The 25,213-nt window shown below is 45.8% G+C and overlaps 1 protein-coding gene across 3 annotated transcripts in view; it reads right to left on the bottom strand.

The window, feature by feature from the left end:
• Positions 1-25,213, bottom strand: part of pik3c2a (phosphatidylinositol-4-phosphate 3-kinase, catalytic subunit type 2 alpha) — a 153,357-nt gene that overhangs the window by 12,972 nt on the left and 115,172 nt on the right. For all 3 annotated transcript variants that reach the window (XM_072466379.1, XM_072466378.1, XM_072466377.1), the window contains 8 exons: positions 25,083-25,212; positions 23,240-23,376; positions 22,653-22,822; positions 21,648-21,804; positions 21,005-21,114; positions 12,531-12,738; positions 588-712; positions 379-496 (listed from right to left, as the gene is read on the bottom strand). In XM_072466379.1, coding sequence (XP_072322480.1) covers positions 379-496; positions 588-712; positions 12,531-12,738; positions 21,005-21,114; positions 21,648-21,804; positions 22,653-22,822; positions 23,240-23,376; positions 25,083-25,212 — 1,155 coding nt within the window. The remainder of the gene's footprint in view (positions 1-378; positions 497-587; positions 713-12,530; positions 12,739-21,004; positions 21,115-21,647; positions 21,805-22,652; positions 22,823-23,239; positions 23,377-25,082; position 25,213) is intronic.

Genomic DNA, 25,213 nt, shown 5'->3' with positions numbered 1-25,213 from the left:
AGTGCATAGAGCAAGAGACATATATACAGAGATAGAGAGAGACAGACAGATGCATAAACAAGGTCAGTACATTGTGGACAAATGTTTAATGTTATCATTCCATTCCTTGAATTCATTTCACCAGCCTCAGCCATCCACCAGTTTGATTTAATCAACTGAGTACACACAGCAGGACTGACTTATCGTTGCGTTGGTTCAACAATATCACACAGGGAATTGTGGGAGGGAACCAATGGCCTTGCATTTCACAGCACCAGCTTAGTACATGTTGGAGCTTGATAAATAAAGTTGCTCAAGTCACTCACTCATTTATTGTACAGGCCCCAACACAGGACAAGATTTGAGACCTTATCAGCCAACCTTGCTCCTAAATCTTACCTCAGCTACCTCCGTTGAGCCATTCATTAGACACTGCACGTAATTGTTGAGCTCCACTTTCCGCTTGGAGGCCACATCCTTAATGTGTGTTCGTCCAAGAACCACTTTATTGGGAAAGCTGGAAAAACAAAGGCTTATTGTCTAATTGCCATGTACAACAAGGAGTTCATCATAAATTAAGGAGCAATTTTCTTAAAAATATAACCTACCCTGGAAGTTTCCACAGGGGGAAGAGGATGCCCAATTTGTTGTGCAGCTCCTGGAATTCATCAAATGTTCTGAAGATAAATGCTGGAGCAATCTGCCCTTCCCGTAATACCCTCACCACATATATCTGTTTGGTAAAGATGGCAGCAATTACACATTTCAAAATGGCAACAAAACAACTTCTCGCTTGATCAGTCGTTATCTCCTAAAAGATGGTGTCAACCGTGGCTCAGGTCAGTAGCTCTCACCCAAGTCAGGAGGTTCCAATTTCAAGCCCCACTCAAGGACAGTACACAAATCCAGGTTGACATTTTGCTGTGTGGAATAACAAATGCCACTTTCTGTATTTACATGAAAAAGGAGCTCCTTGTTCCACTTCTCAGTTAAAGGTCCAATTCATAATATCTGCAGCATTCTTTAAAGTACTTTAATCTGAAGTTTTTAAAAAACGCTTATTTAAAAGAAATACAATTATATATTACGCGTTGGTCAGATTACAGATATGTCATTACTGGTTCATCACTGAAGGTATACTCTTATCCTACAAAAATATAGAACAGTAAATTTCTGAGAGATATTATTGCTTTCTTGCTCCCTCTCAAATCCCCCCCGCCCCCCCCCCCCCCCCCCCCCCCCCCCCAATCAGGGCTGTAAATCTTGAGTCTTCATTTCGAAGTGTGATGGGCCATTTCCTAATGGCTCCAATCACTCCCAAGATTACAAATTAATAAAAAAGGATGTTGAACGCAGTGCCCAAGTGTGAAATGTGGGAACCCTGTTGCTCTTTTTAGCCTTAGTTTATTAGCTCTGATTATGTCACCTTTGCTCACGAGTCGGCAGGTATCTTTCTGATACCGCCACGTGGTTCAAGCTAGAGTTATGATTAACAAGTCAGCACACCGCTTAGTAAGATTGAAATCAACGGTCATTTATTATGTACAACAATTAATGCTTACACAATAATCCTACTATCTATATCGAAACCTACCATTACTGGCCAATACTTAACTTTAGGAAGGGCCCACCAGGTCAGAGAAACGAATGGCTTATCGAATCGGATCTGGCCCGCGGGATTCAAAAGGCTGATACGGGTCGATGGCTAGGAGTCTTTATCGGGTAGCGATCGCTGGAGTCAAACTTACAGTTTCTGGTCGATGTTCTTGCGAAGGTCTCGAGCAGGAGAAGGGAAAGAGAGAGAGAGAGAGAGAGAGAGAGAGAGAGAGAGAGAGAGAGAGAGAGAGAGAGAGAGAGAGAGAGAGAGAGAGAGAGAGAGAGAGAGAGAGAGAGAGAGAGATCTGAACTTGGCTCCTCACTTTATAGGGCCCAGGGGCTTCCCGCCTCTCGGGGCGGCCCTTGACCCGGAGTCCCAAGTGATTGGACTTGTTCCCAATCACTGGGTTCGATACCGTGGGCAGCACGGTAGCATTGTGGATAGCACAATTGCTTCACAGATCCAGGGTCCCAGGTTCGATTCCGGCTTGGGTCACTGTCTGTGCGGAGTCTGCACATCCTCCCGTGTGTGCGTGGGTTTCCTCTGGGTGCTCCGGTTTCCTCCCACAGTCCAAAGATGTGCAGGTTAGGTGGATTGGCCATGATAAATTGCCCTTAGTGTCCAAAATTGCCCTTAGTGTTCGGTGGGGTTACTGGGTTATGGGGATAGGGTGGAGGTGTTGACCTTGAGTAGGGTGCTCTTTTCAAGAGCCGGTGCAGACTCGATGGGCCGAATGGCCTCCTTCTGCACTGCAAATTCTATGATAATCTATGATACATCCAATAACGGGGCTATTCCTCGATCGGGGGGTGGTCATTCACCTGTCTTTGTTTCGGCCACTGCAGGCGCCGACAGGTCTGGCCCGGCATTCAATTGCTAATATGTTGCAATTGTTCCCGGGGATAGCCGATTAATCTGCAGATGTCTGGGTTGATGTGCTGCTAATAGTCTTGAGTATCGATCTGGGCCGACTTCCCCAGAGCCGAATACGCTATTCTGTCTGCAGCTGTCCGTTTGTGTCCTGTTGGCTGCTTTTCCCTTCAGCCTTTTCGGTTAGCCATTTTAAATCGTGTTTTAGCCAAATTAATAGGGAATCAGCCATTTTAGGTGGCTACCGACCCTCCTTGTGATCCTAACGCGAAGCGTGAAGGATCACAAGAATTTTGTCCTTTCCGTTCCCTGACTGGGGGGGGCACCTCCTCCATGGCCACTACTCTGACCCTAGCTATGCACAAAAATTTACCTAAACAATTCTTGAGGGCGCTATGTCAGGCAGGGGCATGTATCTACAAAATAAAAACTTGGAATCTCTAATTTTACCTAAATACACTCATCAAGCATTGCATAATCCTATCTCTCTAAAACATACAACAACAATCATATCATTCCATATATTCTTTCCTAGCTTGGCAGTCAAGCTCAGGGTCGTACATTTTTTTTCTTTTATGAAAGTTTTGTACATCTTTTTATTTACAGGAAAAACGCAAGTGCATGTTTTATTATTCTGGTTTCATAGGTCAAGGGGGTCTGGGGTCTGGTCATAACCGAATATAGGGGATTGGATCTGATATACCGGGGTTCGAGCGCGGTACGCTCTCCTTCTCCACTTGCAGAGGCGCATAGTCTGTACTGCATAGCAGAGTATGGCCAACGCTAATAGTGCTTCGATAACGTACGACAGGGAGTACCAAGTTATGAACTTGGCACACCAGGATAATGCAGCGTGGCTGGTGACTGGGCCCTCGGTACTGCGGGGCAGTGAAACATTAATGGTAGGGGGGTTTGGAGTAATGGGGTCCGCGTTCCCGCACAACCAAATGTCCAAATAAAAGATGTTGAGCACGATGAAAGAAGTCCTCATGGCTGTCCTCCTTTTTCTTTCTTTGTGTTCTCGGTTTTCTCCGGTCCTGGAGCTTCTGGAGTTCTGTAAAACAAGCATAGTGTCTGTAACTACCTTGGTATAATATCCGGTATGTAAGTGTGTCTGTCCTGCGGGGCCAATTATTCCCTTATAATTGGTCACTATATGTGACTCCCTCATTTTTCCCCCCCCCAAAACAAATGTTAGGACACGGCACACTTCCCAATGGTGGACCAGTGCTGATTTATCATCCAAATGTTCGAGGATGTAAATAGCATTTGGCATCAACCCAAAGTTTGCCTAAATAAATAAAACTGTTTTTGAAAGGAAAAGGTCGAATGAGGTGCGTATGGGCCGCAATGAGTAAGATTTGGATGGAGTCCCTGGGTAGGACGGCTACCAATACTGTATCTCCCCTACCCGAGCGTTTTTGGCCAACGGGGGGGGGGGGGGGTCCCCAGGCAGGGCGGGTCTCACGCCGTTTCTCTACTGCCTGAGCAACCGACAAGAACGGGCAAAAATGTAGTCATCATGGTGGGGTTGCTGCTGTGATTCTCCCGTCAAATCAGAAGAGCAGTTACGATCGGGCGTCTGATACCCGAACAAGTATCAGCTGAAAAGCTAGTTCCTCTGAACGAGCGTCTGGCCGCGGTGGGTCTCTGAGGCAAGTCCTCAGAGGTTTCGGCAGAACGGGCGTGAGAGAAAAATTCTCCTGTCGGACGAACAACACTCAAACAAACATACAACCAACGTAAAACATCCTGCAGGTTCCATCAGGAAGGATAACACCTTTCACCAAGTGTCTCCTTTAAATCATCATGTGGACACCTCAGTTCTCTGTTGCGAACAGGGTCGCAAAGGGGTTGGCGGATTGGGGGTCTGAGTCGGGGTCGTCCCCTTCTCCCAGGTGCCAAACTCGGGAGTGAATTAATGTTGAGAGGGCTGCGTGGTATGAGTTGGGGTTGCTCTCGTCGTTGCGGACGAGTCTGTAGGAGTTGTCGCGGTGCCAATGGCGTTCGTCAAGTTGAGTGGGGATAAAGTCGGGGTCGTCCGTGTGGTTCGGTGGTCGGTGGTGTGGTTTGTTTAAGAAAGTGATGTGGAAGGGGTCACTGGAGTCGAACTCGGAGTCGCTGGGTGTGGGACCAGGATAGTAGGGAGGCGTGCTGTGGCTGTCGTCAGAGTCACAGCCGCGGTCTCTGCTGCTGCAGTCTGTGGGCGTTCCAGGGCGGAGTGTAAAGTTTGTGGGTGGAGTCGGGGGCGAGTCCGTGTCTGGGCTGGACGTGGAGGGGGTTGGCGTGGTCACGTTGGCTGTGGGTGGGGTTTGGTCTGCTGCGTCAAGCATGACGTGGTGGGCGTGGTTCGACTGTGCTCCATAAGCCTTTAGCTGGTTTATGTGAAACCATGCAGTCTTACCATTTTGGTATTTGATTTTATATACCGATGGGCTCACTTTATCCGTAATGGAGTACGGACCGGAGTATTTCGGAGACAGAAATGTGCTGGGGTTATACACAGACAACATCACTTGTTGTCCTATATTATACTCCGTTGCATGTACTGCCTTATCAAAACAGGCCTTGCTCCGTTTTCTTTTAGTGCCCAGTTTAACAGCGGCTGCTACCTGAGCCGTTTTTATATTTGCGAGTAATTGTTCAACGGCTTTCTCATGGGTGAGGGCCGTAACTTCAGGGCTGGTCAGGTCTAAACCCAACAAGTACTCTGTCCCTTTAATGGGGCGTCCGGTCATGTGGGTGTGTGGGGTGAAACCTGTGGAGGTGGAAACAGTGTTACGCAAAAACATCAGCGCAAAGGGGAGGACCGAATCCCAAGTGGTGTTATTCTGCTGGACCATTTTCCTCAGGGTGGTTTTTAGGGTCCGATTCATGCGCTCCACTATACCACTCGTCTGAGGGTGGTACGCAATGTGAAATTTTTGGGTTATGCCAAATATCGTGAGGATGTTCTGCATGACCCGTCCCGTAAAGTGAGAACCTTGGTCCGATTCAATACTGCGGGGGAGTCCCCATCTTGTAAAGATGTGGTGGGTTAGGATTTTGGCTGTGGTTTTCGCGGTGTTGGTGCGGGCTGGAAATGCTTCCACCCACTTTGTAAAAGTGTCTATGCCCACCAGAACATATTTATAGCCATTCCTGCAAGGGGGCAATGGACCTATGAAATCGATCTGGAGGTTAGTCCAGGGGCCGTTAACGGGTCGGGTGTGGCTGAGATGTGCCTTTTTGGCATATCTATCTGGGTTGTTCTGAGCGCAGATGAGGCAATTCTCAATGTAATGGGATACATCCTCTTTGAGATTAGGCCACCAACAAAGCTGTTTGAGGTGGGCTGCGGTGGGTTCGATTCCCTGGTGTCCATGACCATCATGGAATAAACAGATCATTTGGTTCCTATCCTGCTCAGGAACTACATAAAGGGTGTCCTTTAGCACCACACCGTCATGTGTGGTTATTGTATTTCTGTACCTCTCGTACTGGAAACTTAGGCTGGAAACTTCCCTTTCACGATTTCAGTGAGAGCGCTATCCAGCTTCTGGGCCTCTACTAGATCTTCGATCCTAGTCTGCGCGACCTGAACTGCACTCACTAGCGCACTCACTGGGGCGCTTCCAAAAGTACCCATGCCTGGATCCTGCCTTAGCCAGTGCGTCGGCTTTTACATTTCCGGGGGGGGGGGGGGGGTGAGGAACGATGGTGGCTGCGGACTTTTAGAATGCCAAAGGTCCGGTTCTTGGCTTTTTCCAAAATATGGCGGAGTATTGGGGCTAAGGGGAGGGGTTTCCCATCCGCGGAAACAAACCCTCTTGTTTCCCAGAGGGGTAGAAATTTGGTGAGGCTGTTGCAAACATATAGGCTGTCTGAATATATGTCTGCTGGGCTGGGGAAGGAATCTGGGTGCTCTACAACTTAAGCGATGGCCGCAAGCTCTGCTGCCTGCGCGCCTAAGTGTCCGGGTAATTTTAATGCGATTTCCTCGAGGGCGCGTCCCCGCGCGTCCTCCACATAAATCCCACAACCTTTTATGCGTTGTTCATCCAGGACTGTGGAAGATCCATCCACATAGATCCTAATGGGATCACACGTGTCCGGGTGAGGGGGGGTTTTGAGATGGAGTGGCTAGTTTTCTGGGGGGTGTTTTAGCGATAAAGGGGCCTGTATTATGGTGGGGCGAGATGATTTCACACTCATAGGGAGTTCCGGGGTACTGTAGATTGTCCGCTAAGTATGTGTGTGTTTTGGTTCATTTGACTGTGATGTCCCGTCCTTGTAAGAGAAGGGTCCACATAGCAGCACGGATTTGGCTGACGGTACAGTCTTTAATTCGTCCGTCTAGTAAAAGTTGGGTGGGGGTGTGTTCGGTCAGAATTGTGATGGGGTTCAGTCCGGTAATGTATGAGAAGTACTGGACTGCCCAGAAAACTGCGAGCAGGTGCCTCTCACAGGCTGAGAATCCCTGCTCCACAGCATCTAAAATTCGGGAGGCATAAGCCACGGGTCTTAGCTGGTCGTGCCGTTCCTGCAGGAGCATGGCTGAAAGGGTGCGATCTGTGGTCGCTACCTCTATTGCGTAAGGGGAAAGCGGGTCGGGAACTTGTAGTGCGGGGGCGGCTACGAGCGCCTGTTTTAATGATTCCACAGCATCCGTATGCTGCGGAAGCCATTCCCAGGGGGCTCCCTTCTTTAGGAGGTCTGAGAGGGGCGCTGCCTTGCTGGCGAAACCGTCAATGTGGTTTCGGCAGTAGCCAACCAGTCCTAAAAACAACCGGAGGGCTGAAACGTGTTGGGGAAGGGGCAATTTAGCGATCAAGTCAATTCTTTTGTGCTCTATCTCGCGTTTGCCGTGCGTGATAATTGTACCCAAATATACCACTTTCTCTTCCAATATCTGGGCCTTTTTGGGGTTTACTTTACAGCCAATGGAATGTAGTAATTCCAGGAGTTCGGACAGAAGCTCAATGTGCTCTTCCTTCGTGTCTGTCTGCAGTAGTAGATCGTCTACATACTGTACCAGACATTCGGGGTGAGAAACGTTTGCTAGTCCATTTGCCAGCTGTCGGTGGAAAATGGAGGGGGAGTTGTGGAAGCCTTGTGGCAGGCCTGTCCACGTGTACTGCTGCGCTTTGAAAGTGAAGGCAAATTTATACTGGCACGCCTTTGCCAATGGAATGGACCAGAACCCATTACGGACGTCCAAAACCGTGAATTATCGGGCATGGAGTCCCTGTTTGAGCATGGTCTCGGGACTTGTTGCAACGGTGGGAGCTGCTACGGGGGTGACTTTATTGAGTTCCCGATAATCAATGGTCAAGCGCCATGATCCGTCGGGCTTCCTTACTGGCCAAATCGGGGCATTATTAGTTGAGGCTACCGATCTTAGGACGCCCTGCTCTAATAAACTTTCTATAACCTTGAGGATTTCTCCCTCTGCTTCTAGGGGGAATCCGTACTGCTTTTGGGGTCTTGGGTCCGGTTATTTGTACGGAACCGGTCATCCATCCACAGTCGTGTTTGTGGGTTGCGAATGCTGCCCTGTTCTTTTGCAGGACTGCCCTAACCTGTCGGGCCATGCTGTGTGTAGTGGGGTTGAACCAAAACTCGCCTACTGCGCTAATGTTGTTCATATAGTCCCCTATATTGAGCGTTGCGGGGGCTCTAGCGGATTTCGCCATCTTCCAGACACACTGGTTGACTGGATCGAAAGAGAGGTGGTGAGAATTCATGAAGTCGATCCCCAAAATGTGTTCTGCTGTTGGGGGCAGGTCGACTAACACTACGGGGTGTTTTGTATTAATGGTGCCGATTTGGATGGGTACAGGGGTTGTGATATGTCCCTGTTGTGAGTGGCTTGTGAAGCCGCTGAGGGTGATAGTGGCTGTGGTGGGCCATGTGTCCTTACCAAGGGTGGAGGAATTTAAGGTTGTGCGGGACCCTCCTGTGTCCCAGAGAAGCTCGATCGGCTGTCCCCTAACCTTTGCTGCGACTACGGGTCATCCTGACCTATCCCACAGGGTATCGCAGACCCAGCTGGGGGAGCCTGCACACCGTCAGTCCATTCCGGTCAAGTCTGTCTGATCGGACTGGGCGCTAACGCTATGTATGGGCTCTGCCTTTTTCTTATTGAGAGTGCCTGTCTGTTGGGCTCTGTGTGGCATTTGAGGGCCATTGCATTCTTTGGCAAAATGTCCCAATTGTCCGCAATTGTAGCATTCTTGTGGTTTTGCTGGGGGCTGCTCTTTCCCTCGTTTACCCAGGCGGGGTTGTGAAGAGTGGTTCTTACTGCCTGCACGTCTGCGGCGGCTTGTTTTTCCACAGGGGTTCTAGCTGCGGGTTTACTGTGAGCCGCTTGTTCCCAAACGCGGGACAATCTTTTGACCACCCATTTCTCATTATGAGCCTCCTCCGAGGGGTCATAATTACTACAGGCATTCTGTCCTGCTTCCGTGGCATGGGAGATAAGGGTGCGGGTCCATTTGGCCATATTGTCTGCGGACAAATGGGCACGGTCTACATATCTGAAAACGGCTTCAAAGTGAATCCACAAGCGTCCTGCGAACGCTGTGGGGTGTTCAGACTTTTTCTGTCTGCACTTATTTAGACCGTCTACGGGGTCGCCCCGGTTATACCCGATCGCATCCAGGATCGCGGTATGCATTTCTGCAAGGGTGCCTCCTCCTACATTCTGTGGGTCGGGAAGGGCTGCTGCGACCGATGGGTCTAAGCTGAGGATCGTGAGCTTTACCTGCTCTTTCTCATCCATACCGTACATGGTCGCCTGGTGTTTGACGGTGGCAAAGAAATGGTGTGGGTCTGAAGCGGGGACGAACGGTGTGATTTTAGCACACGCGTCCCGTAATTGGGTCACTGTGAGGGGGTGGAATATAAGACTTCCGCCTCGTCTGCTGTGGCGGTGCGGTGGGTTGTTACAGGGTTCATGGGAGCCTGTATTCCCTGCTGTGTGGGGGTGCTCTCCTCCTTTGGGGTTTTCCCTGCGCACATGTTCCCTGAACATATCTCTGCGCTGTCTCTTGCAGTTCTTCCCAATCAGGGCCGTCTTCCTGGTCTAAACTTTCCCCAAAGGTGTCTTGGAATCCCTTTTGGACAGAAAGCATTGCTTGCAGGTCTGCAATTTGCTTTCGGCACTTCGCATGGTCTAAGGCACTCTGCCTTTGTTCCGTGGTTGCAGCGTGGAGCGCTCTCAAGGCTGCCTTGAGATCACTACATTGCTTCTGTAGTGTCTCCACCTGCGTCTCGGTCTCTTTCTTAACCAGGACTGCACGCTGCGTGTCCTGATAAGCCTTCTCATACTGGGATTGAAAACTGCTTAAATGCGCCAGACAAGACTGGTGACCCCGTTTGGCATCAGCCACCTCTTCGTCCTTGGCTTCTAACTGCCTTTTCAATTCCAGGTTCTCTTTTTCCATCTCGCATACATCTATTTTACTCATCCGATGTATGCCTTCTATTTCTTTTCGGAACGTCCTGACGACGTCCTCGGTGCCTCGCAATTGTGCCATGCAGGACACGATTGCCATCGGCTTGCACGCTTTTGCTAAGCTTTTCTTATGGATTTCACTCAGGTTCCCCCACCAAGTATGCCCTATACTTCCGGGCCCCGCGTCGTCATTATTACAGAAACTGCTCCACACGGGCCATCCTTTGCCCTGCAGAAATTTGCGAATTTCCACTTCCCAAATGGGACTCTGTCCCACTTTAATGCGACTGCAAATTCTTCGGGGTTCATGGGGCATTGCATTGCCTGCATGGCCATCTCTCTTATCTGCTCGTTACGTTCACATTTGGAACAGGGGGCTAAGGTGGTGTCGTAGATGCGGGTACGGCTTGCGCTAATTTCCGAAAATACAGACTTCCGACAGTTTTGACGCAACAAAAATCTATCAGTTTTACCTTATAACCCTGTTAGTTATGCATGCATACACACACTTCCGAATTGTGAATTATTAACCTGAACCGCTTGAACACTTGTGGTTTTTTTTGTTTTGTTTCCGATTGGATTGTATTCAAATTGTTGGGGCTCTCCCGGAGTGGTTTTCCACTTCTATGTCGGGTCCCGGCGGAGTCGCCAATTATGTTGCTCTTTTTAGCCTTAGTTTATTAGCTCTGATTATGTCACCTTTGCTCACGAGTCGGCAGGTATCTTTCTGATACCGCCACGTGGTTCAAGCTAGAGTTATGATTAACAAGTCAGCACACCGCTTAGTAAGATTGAAATCAACGGTCATTTATTATGTACAACAATTAATGCTTACACAATAATCCTACTATCTATATCGAAACCTACCATTACTGGCCAATACTTAACTTTAGGAAGGGCCCACCAGGTCAGGGAAACGAATGGCTTATCGAATCGGATCTGGCCCGCGGGATTCAAAAGGCTGATACGGGTCGATGGCTAGGAGTCTTTATCGGGTAGCGATCGCTGGAGTCAAACTTACAGTTTCTGGTTGATGTTCTTGCGAAGGTCTCGAGCAGGAGAAGAGGGAGAGATCTGAACTTGGCCCCTCACTTTATAGGGCCCAGGGGCTTCCCGCCTCTCGGGGCGGCCCTTGACCCGGAGTCCCAAGTGATTGGACTTGTTCCCAATCACTGGGTTCGATATGTCCAATAACGGGGCGATTCCTCGATCGAGGGGGTGGTCGTTCACCTGTCTTTGTTTCGGCCACTGCAGGTGCCGACAGGTCTGGCCCGGCATTCCATTGCTAATATGTTGCAATTGTTCCCGGGGATAGCCGATTAAACTGCAGATCCTGGGTTGATGTGCTGCTAATAGTCTTGAGTATCGATCTGGGCTGACTTCCCCAGAGCTGAATACGCTATTCTGTCTGCAGCTGTTCGTTTGTGTCCTGTTGGCTGCTTTTCCCATCAGTCTTTTCGGTTAGCCATTTTAAATCGGGTTTTGGCCAAATTAATAGGGAATCAGCCATTTTAGGTGGCTACAACCCTTAACATGTTAGGTACATCTGCATTTGATTTTTTACAATTTCTGAACTTAGTAATGGAATGCATTTTCCCATAGTTGAAGGCAAGGTTATTATCCTGGAGTATATAGACTTAAGTGGGAACCTAAAAATGACCAAGCAGAAATGCTTCCACACTAAACACTTTGGTGAGCATCAGCTTTATGTCAAATGAGGTTCTTCACCCAATGGAGACTTTTCCTTTTTTTCCTAAATTTAGAGTACCCAATAATTCTTTCCCCCAATTAAGGGGCAATTTAGCATGGCCAACCCACCTAACCTGCACATCTTAGGATTGTGGGGGTGAAACCCTCAGACACGGGAGAATGTGCAAACTCCACACAGACAGTGACCTGGGGCTGGGATCGAACCCAGGTCCTCAGGGCCATAGGCAGCAGTGCTAACCACTGCGGCATTGTGCTACCCTAATGTCAATAGACACATAATTTAAACAACTTTCTGCTGGTTCCAAGGCATCATTCAGGACAAAGAAAATAAGTACCATTTCTTCAAAAAACACGTAGCGTGATCGTTTCCTTAACTAGTTATATGTTTTCAGATACCTTTGCCAATGTCTCCTTACTCCCTTGACAGAACAGTCGTGTTTAATGCACGCAGTTCCAATAGTATAAACACTTCTAATGCTCCATATTGGGATTGCATAAACGCATGTGTTTTCCGTCTGTTGCTTTTCACCATGACAGAAAACCTGTTAATATTGACCATTCTTTAAAATGCCCTGGTTGCATGGAACTCTGGAAGTTCTTTGCCTCCCTGAAGAATGCCTTTTCGTTACCTGATGTCTCTCTACTCTTATTACATCAGGTCATAAACTCTATGGGGAGATTCTGGACATAAACTTGCTCCTATCACTCAAGTTGTCCTTAAGGTACAAGATTACAAAATTGTGTATTTCACAGAAGTAAAAACACAAATGCAACATTTGACCTCAATATAGAATGACCAACTGGTACCAGCAAAATAGTACATGTGTTATACACATTGCGTGCAGAATATTTCCCGTGTTTGGATCTGACACATGGTGTACTGACCGGTGAAAGCTATGTTAACTTATTGCACAGCAGGAGCTGCCTTCTACTTACATAATATTTGTCGGGGTTGTATCTCTTCTGGTAGGTGTAAACAGTCACTTCTTTAATTCGCCCATCTTGTTTAATAGAATAGGTCTTAGGAGAGAATGAAAGCATAGCTTGTTCATTGGACGGCAACCCTGAAAACCGTAGCTGTGCCAAATTGTGAATGAGGAAGTTAAACTTCGTTGCCATGCTGCCCAAGCTGGATTCTATTAACCTAGAAGAGAAAATAAAGGGAAAACAATGGTGTATAATATTGCATGCATTTTAATTCAAGTTAAGTGAGCTAGTAACATCAGTATGCTTTACAATATTCCAGAGTTGTTCATGGAGCTGTGCGACACAACACCAAGGAGTAACCGGCTGGGGATTCATTCTTACAAACAGCAATATAGAAATTGGCTTGTCAGATCAACCTATGTTTGCTGCCACTCTGCCTTAAGTCATAACAGAACCGCAGTATTAAGCACATTGACATAAATCTTGTGAACACACATCTTTTCAGAGCTGACTCTTCCCCTGAATGGATGGCTGCAACTCAATTTCCAAATACCAACTCCAAGTAGAGTACATCTTCTCCCAACTCCATCTGATGGAGCAACCCGTTGTGGGGTTCTGATATCAAGCCGCTATATGGTAACTACTTTCTGGCAGATAAGCAGTAGCCAATCATTAACATTAGTGTCGGTGATTGCCTCCAGGGATGAGGGGGAGAAATCAATATCAGAATGCTGGAGACTTTTTCCACAATTAGGAATTTCCCGATTTCCACAGGAATGTTGTATTCAGATTCCCACCAGCTATTTGGCTGGATCCTGGGTGGATACATTCATGGATACATAGAAGATAGGAGCAGGTGGAGGCCTTCTGGCCCTTTGAGCCTGCTCCGCCATTCACCACGATCATGGCTGATCATCCCACTCAATAGCCTAATCCTGCTTTCTCCCCAAGTGCTATATCTAGCCACCTCATGATTATATTCAATGTTTTAGCATCAACTACTTCCTGTGGTGATGAATTCCACAGATTTACCACTCTTTGGGTGAAGAAATGTCTCCTAATATCTGTCCGAAATGGTTTACCCTGAATCCTCAGACTGTGACCCCTGGTTCTGGACACACCCATCATTGGTAACATCTTCCTGCATCTATCCCGTCCAGTCCCATTAGAATTTTAAAAGTCTCTACGAGATCTCCCCTCATTCTTCTGAACTCCAGCGAGAACAATCCCAACCTAGTCAATCTCTCCCCATATGACAGTCCCGCCATCCCTGGAATCAGTCTGGTAAACCTTCGCTGCACTCCTTCGAGAGCAAGAACATCCTTCCTCAGACAAGGAGACCAAAACTGCACACAATACTCCAGGTATGGCCTCACCAAAGCCCTGTATAATTGCAGCAACACATCCCTGCTTCTATACTCGAAACCTCTCGCAATGAAGGCCAACATACCATTAGCCTTCTTTACCGCCTGCTGCACCTGCATGCTTACCTTCAGTGACTGCTGCACAAGGATACCCAGGTCCTGCTGCACACTCCCCTCTCCCAATTTACAACCATTCAGGTAGTAATCTGCCTTCCTGTTTTTGCTTCCAAAGTGAATAACCTCACTTATCCAAATTATACTGCACCTGCCATTGATTTGCCCACTCGCCCAACCTGTCCAAATCACGCTGTAGGATCCCTGCATCCTCGTCACAGTTCACCCTCCCACCCAACTTAGTATTATCTGCAAACTTTAAGATGTTACATTTTGTTTCCTCATCCAAATCATTAATATATATTGTGAATAGCTGGGGTCCCAGCACTGATCCCTGTGGTACCCCACTAGTTACTGCCTGCCAATTTGAAAAGGACCCATTAATCCCTACTCTGTTTCCTCTCTGCCAACCAGTTTTCTATCCACCTCAATACATTTCCCCCAATCCCATGTGCTTTAATTTTGCACAATAATATCTTATGCAGGACTTTGTCAAACGCCTTCTGAAAGTCCAAATATACCACATCGACTGGCTCCCCCTTGTCAACTATACTGGTTACATCTTCAACGAATTACAATAGATTTGTCAAGCATAGTTTTCCCTTCATTAATCCATGCCTACTCTGACTGATCCTGCCACTGCTTTATAAATGTTCCGCTATAAAGTCCTTGATAATGGATTCAAGAATTTTCCCCACTACTGATGTTAGGCTTACTGGTCTATAACTTCCCTGCTTTCTCTCTACCTCCCTTTTGAATATTGGAGTGGCGAGCTACCCTCCAATCTGCAGGGATAGTTCTAGAGTCTACAGAATCTCGGAAGATTAGCACAACTGCATCCACTATTTCCAGTGCCACCTCCTTAAGCACTCTGGGATGAAGAATCCCAGGCCCAGGAGATTTATCTACCTTCAATCCCATCAATTTTCCCAGCACCATTTCTCTACTAATGATGATCTCTCTCCGTTCTTCCCCCTCACACAACCTTTCATTCTCCAATATTTCTGGTATCTGATTTGTGTCCTCATTTGTGAAGACAGAACCAAAGTATGTATTCAATTGCTCAGCCATTTCTTTGTCCCTTATTATGCATACCCCTGTTTCTGTCTGTAGGGGGCCTACATTTCTCTTTACCCATCTCCTTCTCTTCACATATCTATAGAAACTCTTAGTGTCAGTCTTTATGTTCTCTGCAAGCTTCCTTTCGTACTGTACTTTCCCCATCTTAATCAATACCTTTGTCCTTCTTTGCTGAATTCTAAACTGCTCCCAATCCTCAGACCTATTATTTTTCTTGGCCAATCTGTATGCTTCTTCCTTGGTTCAAATATTATTTCGAACTTCCTTTCTAAGCCGTAGTTTGGCCCTCTTACCTCCTTTGCTTTTGTGCCAGACAGGAATGAACAGTTGCTGTAGTTCCCCCATGCGTTCCTTGAATGTTTGCCATTGCCTATCCACTGTCATCATAGAATCATAGAATTTATAGTGCAGAAGGAGGCTATTCGGCCCATCGAGTCTGCACCGGCTTTTGGAAAAAGCACCCTACCCAAGCACACATTTCCACCTTATCCCAATAACCTCACCCAGCACGAAGGGTAATTTTGGACACCAAGGGCAATTTAGAATGGCCAATCCACCTAACCTGCACATCTTTGAACTGTGGGAGGAAATCGGAGCACCCGGAGGAAACCCACACGCACACACGGGGAGAATGTGCAGACTCCGCACAGACAGTGACCCCAAGATGGGAATCGAACCTGGGACCCTGGAGCTGTGAAGTAATTGTGCTAACCACTATGCTACTATGCTGCCCACGGTAATCTTTAAGTAACTCTCCACAATCTATCAAGGCCAACTCACGTCTCATATCTTCATAGTTCCCTTTATTAAGATTCAGCACCCTAGTCTCCGAATCAACTACTTCACTCTCCAGCTTGATAAAAAATTCTATCATGTTATGGTCGCTCATCCCCAAGGGGTCTCGTGCAGCCATATTGGCAATGATTCCCTTCTTATTACACAGTACCCAGTCTAAGATGGCCTGCTCTCTAGTTGGTTCCTCCACATATCGGTCAAGAAAACTATCTCCCGTATACACTTCATGGATTCCTCCTCTATGACATTGTGGCTAATTTGATTTGCCCAATCTATGTGAAGATTAAAATCACCCATGATCACCGATATTCCCTTATTACATGCATCTCTAATTTTGTGTTTAATGTCATTCCCAACCTCACCACTGCTGTTTGGGGCTCTATATATGACACCCACTAATGTTTTTTGTCCCTTGGTATTTCTGAACTCTACCCATACAGACCCCACATTGTCAGAGCTAATATCCTTTCTCACAACGGTGTTAATTTCCTCATTAACCAGCAGTGCCACGCCACCACCTTTTCTTTTATGCCTGTCCTTCCTAAATACAGAAAACCCTGGGACATTCAGTTCCCTGCAGCCATGTCTCCATAACCCCAATTGGATCATACCCATTTATATCTATCTGTGCAATAAGTTCATCCACTTTATTGCAAATTCTCCGTGCATTAAGGCACAGAGCCTTTAAGTGTGTCTTTTTCACATTATTTGTCTTGCTCCCAATATTTTTCTTTTTTGCACTGTTTGAACTTTGCCCTTTGTTTCTCCACCTATCACTTTTCGGATTCAGTTTTCTACCTTTTGATTTTGTCCTTGCTCCCTGTTTCTGACTCCTTGCATAGGTTCCCAACCCCCGGCATATTAGTTTAAACCCCCCCCCCCCCCCGCCCCCAACTACTCTAACAAATAGCCCCCTTAGGATATCAGTTCCAGTGCCCAGGTGTAACCCGTCCAGTTTGCACAGGTCCCACCTCCCCCAGAACCAGCCCCAATGCCCCAGGAATCTGAAACCCTCCTCCTGACACCATCTCTTCAGCCACGTGTTCATCCAATATATCCTGTCATTTCTACTCCGACTAGCACGTGGCACCGGTAGTGATCCGGAGATCACTACCTTTGAGGTCCGATTTCTTAACTTCCTTCTTAGCTCCCTGTATTCTGCTTTGCGGACCTCATCCCTTTTTTTTATACCTATGTCGTTTGTACCGATGTGTACCACTACCTTCCACCTCCAGAATGTCATGTACCCGTACCGAGACATCCTTGACCCTAGCACCAGGGAGGCAACAAACCATCCTGGAGTCTCGTCTGCCGCCACAGAAACGCCTGTCTATTCCCCTTACAATTGAGTCCCTACAACTATTGCAGTGGATCCAGTTGATGTAACCTCAGTAATATGTTGGGGTTCATCACTCTTTGGGAGGTGCAGATGGTTCTATCTAGCCCGATCCTCCACCCCCCCCTCAGTTAATACTCTCGGAAATATTATGTTTCGAATAATAGATCATAGAATGGCCATGACATAACATACGAGAATCCAAACGGTCGCTGTTGCAGTTTGTCATTGAACTTTTCAGTGTTGCTGTTTGTAATAGACAAATGCATTACTTGTAATGTTCAGCTAGGGCAGCACAGTGGTGCAGTGGCTAGCACTGCTGCCTCACGGCACCGAGGCCTCAGGTTCAATCCTGGCTCTGGGTCACTGTCCGTGTGGAGTTTGCCACATTCTCCCCGTGTTTGCGTGGGTTTCGCCCCCCACAACCCAAAGATGTGCAAGGTAGGTGGATTGGCCACACTAAATTGCCTCTTAATTGGGAAAAATGAATTGGGTACTCTAAATTTACAAAAAATAAAAAAGTAACGTTCAGCTAATTTACAAGTGGTGGAAGTTCAGATTAGATTTGGTGATTTGATTGTAGTAGTTTTAGAATCTGTCACTATTCACCGAGATGAAGAGGGAAGGCCAGGCATGTGTTTCGTAAGCCTGCTGTGTAGTTTCCTGGAGTTGGGAACTCCAAAGCAGCTCTTGTTCATCTGATTTATTGCAAAGATGTGCTGTTAGCTTTAAAATGGTATGATTTCCACTTTTCCACACAAACATCAGTATAAAACAACCCAAGGATAGGTAACAGCACATTCAATACAATGTAGAGCTACATCTACACTATCCTATCAAATTCTCCCAGAGCAGGTTTAGCACAAGTTGGACCCACAGCACATCCATCTCTGCCATCAAGTTACCTTAACCTTGCCTCAAGAACCTCCACTATTACAGCTATGTAACAGCAGCGGGTTAAAAGTAAATGGGACATTTTTGTGTTGGTACCACAGGGATCAGAATTTGGACACCCGCTGTTTACAATCTAAATTAATTATATAGATGAGGGGGCCGAGTGTAAGGTTTCCAAGTTTGCTCGTGATATAAAGTTAAGCGGGAAAGTAAGTAGCGAGGAGAATGTGAAGAGGCTGAAGCGGACTATAGACAGACTGGGTGAATGGTTAAGGACATGGCAGATGAAATACAATGTGGCGAAGTGTGAAGTTATCTACTTTGGTAGGAAATTTTTTTTTGCATTGAGGCAGACTGGAAAGGTGTGCATTTGGAGGGGCTTAATTGCTCATGCATCTCAAAGCGAACAGGCAAGTACAGCAAGCAATTAGGAAGATGAATGGTTATATTATATTACAAGTGGATTGGAGTTCAAGACTAAATCATTTCTCACTCCAATTCTATAGGAAATAGGTGAGGCTGCACCTGGAGTACTGTGTGCAATTTTGATCTCTTTACCCTAGGAAGGACATACTTGCTCCAGCGGGCATGCAACGAAGGTTCATCAGACTGGTTTTGTCTGGTTGGGGAATCTAGAATCTAGGAAATAAAGATTTGGGATAAGTGGTCTTTTTCTGGGTTGGCAAGCTATTGAAGGGATTGTATGGTAGCTAAATTTGTCGATGACACCAAGATAGGTAGGAAAGCAAGTTGTGGAGATAAAGGGATACAGGTACGTTGAGTGGGCAAACATTTTGCAGATGGGAGTACAATGCAGGAAAACATGAACTAGTCTGATTTGGCATGAAAACTGGTATTTTTTTTTAAAAAAAGGAGAGATTGCAAAACTCGGTGTCCTGGTACACAAATCAGGAAAAAAAATTAGAATGCAGCTACAGCAAGTAGCTAGGAAAGCAAACAGAATCTGGATGTTAAGTGAAAAGGGGAATGGAATAGAAGGATAGGGAATTTTACTGCCGCTGCACAGGGCCTTGGTGACAAGCACATCCGGAGGACTGTGTATAATTTGAAAAAGAAAAATAGAATTGCATTAGATACAATATGGAGAAGATTCATGTGACTTGTTCTTTTTTCCCCAATTAAGGGGCAATTTAGCGTGGCCAATCCACCTACCTTGCACATCTTTGGGTTGTGGGGGCGAAATCCACGCAAACATGTGAAGAAGGTTGACCAGGTTAGGTTGGGACGAACCTATTGCAATTTGGAAGAATGAGGTGATCTTATTGAAACATAAAAGATCCTGATGGGACTTTATAGGGCGGATACCAGGAGGATATTTCCTCTTGTAGGAAAGATGAGAACTGGGGGGGGTGGGGGGGGGGGCATTTAAGAATAAGATGTCTCCCTTTTAAGACAGACATGAGACCTTTTTACTCCAAGGCTTGTTAGTCTGTCGAATTGTCTCCTCGAGAAAGCAGGTGGTGGTTGAGTCATTTGAATTTATTAAATACAAGAGTTAGATAGATTTTTAAAATATTAAAAATAAATTTAGAGTACCCAATTAATTTGTTCAATTAAGGGGCAATTTAGCGTGGCCAATCCACCCAGCCTGCACATCTTTGGGTTGTGGGGGCGAAACCCATGCAAACACGGGGAGAACGTGCAAACTCCACACGGACAGTGACCCAGAGCCGAGATCGAACCTGGGACATCGGTGCCGTGAGGCTGCAGGGCTAACCCACTGCACTGCCGGAGTTAGATTGATTTTTGATCTACAAAGGAATCCAGGGTCGTGTGGACAGTAGGGTGGATTCAAGGCCACAATCGGACCAGCAATGATCTTATTGAACAGTGGAGCAGGCTATAAGGGCTGAATTGTCTACTCCTTGAATGTTCTAAAAGGGAATGGGGGGTAATGCCCATGCGTGTGGGGGTCCCTTTAGCTCACTTAGAGATCGGGGCACTCTTTAAAAAAAGGCATGATCTCGGAGGAGCCTGTCCCACCAGCGTGTTCAGCCCCCCAATGATGAAAAAGTTTCGAAGTCTGGACTCGACCAGGGAGAAACTCCCAAGGCCCCAAAAATGACTTAAGTGTGGTTGAATAGCGGTGTGGATCGCACCCAAAAAGCCGGTGAGAAACACCTCACCAACCTAGCCCAAAAAGAAAGAAATTTGTTTGTTGAATCGTGAACACTAACTCCAGCAGTTAGTGTCCACTAACGTGGGCAGCACGGTAGCATTGTGGATAGCAGCTCCAGGGTCCCAGGTGGATTCACAGCTCCAGGGTCCCAGGTTCGATTCCGGCTTGGGTCACTGTCTGTGCGGAGTCTGCACATCCTCCCCGTGTGTGCGTGGGTTTCCTCCGCGTGCTCCGGTTTCCTCCCACAGTCCAAAGAGGTGCAGGTTAGGTGGATTGGCCATGATAAATTGCCCTTAGTGTCCAAAATTGCCCTTAGTGTTGGATGGGGTTACTGGGTTATGGGGATAGGGTGGAGGTGTGGGCTTGGGTAGGGTGCTCTTTCAAAGAGCCGGTGCAGACTCGATGGGCGAATGGCCTCCTTCTGCGCTGTAAATTCTATGATTCTATGATGTTTCTATGCTGCCTGACTTGGGAGTATTTCCAGAATTTTCTGGTTTTGTTTAATTCCCAGCACAGTCGTTCTCAATGTAGATTTGCTCTAAATTATATTATTTACCTTTTTTGAGGGAAAGCATCAAATTCTCTTAAAATTCTAACTTAAAAAAAAAGTATTTTGTTTTGGTTTTAATGCTGGAGCTCAAGTTCTTCATCTGAACATACTTGTATGATTTCAGTATTTGGCAATAAATGGAACTCTTCATATATTCATTCTACCTAAACCGGGTTTTAATTTTGAGAGTTCATTTGCAATTCACCTTACCTTGTGAAAAAGATGGTGGCTTCAGCATCGGTTGTCTGGGGCTGTAGAGCATCTTGGACATACTTCAAATCCTGCACAGTGGCAAGTTCTGGTAATCCAGAAGACAACATCTGAAAAAGTTCAGAGGTAACACGATTTAACATTTCCGCTACTATTTATTACTTTGGTTGGAGAAATAAAATACGCAAAATCACCAAAACATCAACATGGAAATGGGATTACTAAAAAGGAGGCATGTAAAAACTTTACACAAACTGTCAGGAAAATAAATTGCTGTGGCTTAGGTGGCAATACAGAAAGGTAAAAGGAGATGTGGATTTGTTTGGGATCATTTTCTACTTTGTTTTTCTTTAGCATAATAATTTGTTGGCACAGCAGTGAAAGTCTCATAACAGAACTTTAAAAGAAACCATCATTAAGAACCATAAGGCTGTTACTTCTACAGATGGCAAAAAAAGGTTAGCAATGTGCTTTCAGCTAGCATATTATTTGATGTAGAACATGAACCAATACATTAATAACACAGACTTATCTGTTTTGCTCCTCAAGCATTTTCTTTTAACTGCTGAACTCAAGCTGGCTGCTCTATCTCACTCATTTCTTGCACAGTTAATCAAGGAAAACCGTTCCAAGTATGCATTACCAGTGACAGGAGATTCAGGAAGTGGTTGGCATGCTTGCGGATGAGATTGTATGACTGACAGCACAAGTCTACAAACAACTGGAACCGGCTTGTTGGTTTCTCCCCACCATTAATCACATAAGCCATGTCGGAGGTCAGCACAAACGGAGCTCGATCTCTGAAGGAAAAGAGAGAAGAATCTGTCCCCACTCAAAATGCTACAAAACCTGTATATTGTCTCACTGAGTATGGTGAAAAGGCCAAGTCAGATCGTACCATAAACATTCACACATGTGCAGTGTGTAGCAGCACTCTGTCGATTAGGAGTGGGAACCAGGATTGACTGTACTCTTCCATCCAAACCCAACCCTCCAACCCTATTACCAGATGTGAACACAAAAGATTGGACCAAATCTATCCAGGTGTCCCAGCTGATTCAGCTCAAATCACAGGCTTTATTTATGTATCACAATATTCTTTCTCAATGAACCATAAGGGCAGCTCAATATTGCCTGCGCTGCACTTGATGCCTGAAGTAGGTACAAAACCTCATTGCCAACATGTCACTCATGTGAAAACAATTCAAAGGTTAAAATAAGCTACAATTTTTAAAAAGCTGTAAAACAGCTTACAAAATTTCCTGAACCCCATTTCTTCGACCTCCAGAGGGTGCAAAACCTTATTCAATCTTAACCAATTTGTATTTACTCATTAGATTATCTTGCATGCAAAACATAGCAAAATATTTTATTGAAGATATGGTTACAAAGAACAGCACAGGCACAGGCCCTCCGAGCGAAAATGGGAAATTGCTAAAGCAGATTATATTTCCCAGATAAATTAAACATCAGTGAAAGAACTACCTGAAAGGGTAAATCATTTCTGTGGCACGACTGCTTTTGTTCAAGTCTCACGTTAATCATTAATTCCTTTGCAGATACTTGTGCACAACAATAATCTTTTTAAAACAACAATCTGAATTCTGAGCTGGAAAATACACTATTCACATTTTAAAAATAAATTCACCTCCTAAAACTTCCAAACATCTGAGCATGTCCAAGAAACTTTCCAAAATCTATGTGGAACATGTGACCGGTTGATCTGAGCATGATGTTGTCATTATGACGATCACATATTCCCAGGACATAGGTAGCGACACAGCACCCCGCACACGAATAGATGAAGTTTTCAGATGCCTGCAAAGTTGAGATTTTCAAGAAGTTAATTTTCAGAATTATGCAAGAGCATGTACTGATTAATTCACAAAACTTGAATTGCAGGGCAGCTTTTCTCAAAACACCAGTTGACTATTTAGTGAGGCCAGAGGCTCGGAATTCTGTGGTAACTCACCTCCTGACTCCCCAAGGTCTGTCCACCATCTACAAGACACAAGTCAAGAGTGTGATGGAATACTCTCCATTACCTGGAAGAGTGCAGCTCCAACAACACTCAAGAAGCTCAACAACATCCAGGACAAGGCAGCCCACTTCGTTGGCAACTCATCCATCAATGACTACGGATATTTCCACAAAACATGTTGAACACTGGACTAAAACTGAAAAAATAAAATCCAGGCGGAAATAAGCAGATAGCTCCTGAAAGTAGTGCCTCACCTTCTCATATTCCTCTTCAGTGGCATTGTACTTCCTGAGCCATTCGGCTAATGGTTTGTCCTTGAATGAGCCAGTCACTCCATACTCAACTTGGATTTTTCGAAGTGTTTCTGAAGATGGAACAAGTTCAACCATACCTAGAGAGAATAAAATGATATGAGCAGAAGGTAACAGTGAAGATGAGAAACAATTAGGCTGTCACACCTGATCCCATTTAACACAGTGCTTCCTACACTTTTTGCAACTCTTGGCCCCACTGAGGTTCAAAAATGGCAGCGTGCCTCAGTGGGAACCGAGAGAGCACTTTTGGGGATCCAAAATCAGGCCTCAAGCTTCAGCCATTTAGACCAAGCCCACCATTTAAAAAAAAAAACAGGGCAGCATGGTGGCACAGTGGTTAGCATTGCTGCCTCATGGAACCGAGATCCAAGGTCGATCCCGACCCCAGGTTACTGTCCACATGGAGTCTCCCCGTGTCTGTGTGGGTCTCCCCCTCACAACCAAAGATGTCCAGGGTAGGTGAATTGGCCATGCTAAATTGCCCCTTAATTGAAAAAAAAATTGGGTGCTGTACATTTATTTTTAAAAAATAATTATTTAAAAGGGACCTCACGGCCATTAATATTCAGTCGGAGCTCCATGACGACCATCATCGCTGTACAGCTTGCGATCCTGGAATCATGTTTCACCACCCCACTAGTCACAGCTCCCCAATTTGGGTAGCCCCAATTTATACAAGAATTATTATTATTAGATGGAGAGAAATATTAATTTGCATCTGTTCGTCTCTGGTTTTCAAATTATTCCCAATGTTTATAACTTCCTCCAATATCGGTAAGGAATTTACTTTTAGCAGCCGTCTATTTGCATCTTCTCGTTGCAGTGTCTGATATACTTGTAAGCATTCTGCATACGAAGGTCCTACTTAACCACCTGCCAGTTGAACAGGCCATCATAAGCCGCTTTAGTTGACACAAAACCATCTTGTGGAATTTTGAGGAAGTTACAAAAGTTTCAGAATTCAGGGAAGTAAGCCAATTGGTCAACACATTGTGCTTGGAAAGAAATTTTAAAAGGCAGTAGCAGTGGTTAGCACTGTTGCTACACAGCGCCAGGGACCCGAGTTCGATTCCCGGCTTGGGTCACTGTCTGTGCGGAGTCTGCACATTCTCCCTGTGTCTGTGTGGATTTCCTCCGGGTGCTCTGGTTTCCTCCTACAAGTCGCGAAAGACATGCTTGTTAGGTTAATTGGACATTCTAAATTCTCCCTCAGTGTTCCCGAACAGGTGCCATAGTGAGGCGACTAGGGGCTTTTCACAGTTACTTCATTGCAGCGTTAATGCAAGTCTACTTGTGACAATAAATTATTATCATTATTATTAATAATAATTTTGTTTTAATTTCAATGTGGGCTGCGTAAGGTTTCAAGGAGTTCATCTCGGTTAGTGACTGAAATATACGGATCAGGATTGTTTCCGATTTGATTCCATCTGTTAAATTAGATCTTGGCAGAAAAATCAGCTCCAGTGGCCAGTGGGCAATGGACCCAACAGAACATGTCCATTTCTACAAGTAGACTGGTGTATATCGGCTGCAGTGAATAGCGACTCCATGACAAAATCTATTTGAAAATCTGCACTTTCATCTGGAAAACCACGAGATTGGAAAATACAAGTTTGTGCAAATTTTGTTTCTTTCTCAAGTCATGCAGGGAAAAAGCTATGTTGAGTCTCAACTGTATTTAGGGAAGTATGATTCGTGGGTTTTATACAATTCAACACAAGACACAGCATACAGCATTCTATTGAAAGCGGACCCAGACATCAGTGGTAAATACACACACCTCTGTCCTTCCCTGTGGAGATGCACTTGAAAATTACCATGCGCAGGTCCAACCCTTCCTGAAGCCAGATTTTGTCCATAATTTTGATCATTTGCAGCGCAAGCATGTCTTGTCGCAAATCTTCTCCAATC

The sequence above is a fragment of the Scyliorhinus torazame genome, chromosome 10 (genome assembly GCF_047496885.1).
Source record: "Scyliorhinus torazame isolate Kashiwa2021f chromosome 10, sScyTor2.1, whole genome shotgun sequence".
NCBI lineage: Eukaryota > Metazoa > Chordata > Chondrichthyes > Carcharhiniformes > Scyliorhinidae > Scyliorhinus > Scyliorhinus torazame.
The sequence above is the reverse complement of the archived record's forward strand: the minus strand, read 5'-3'. Positions and strand labels throughout refer to the sequence as shown.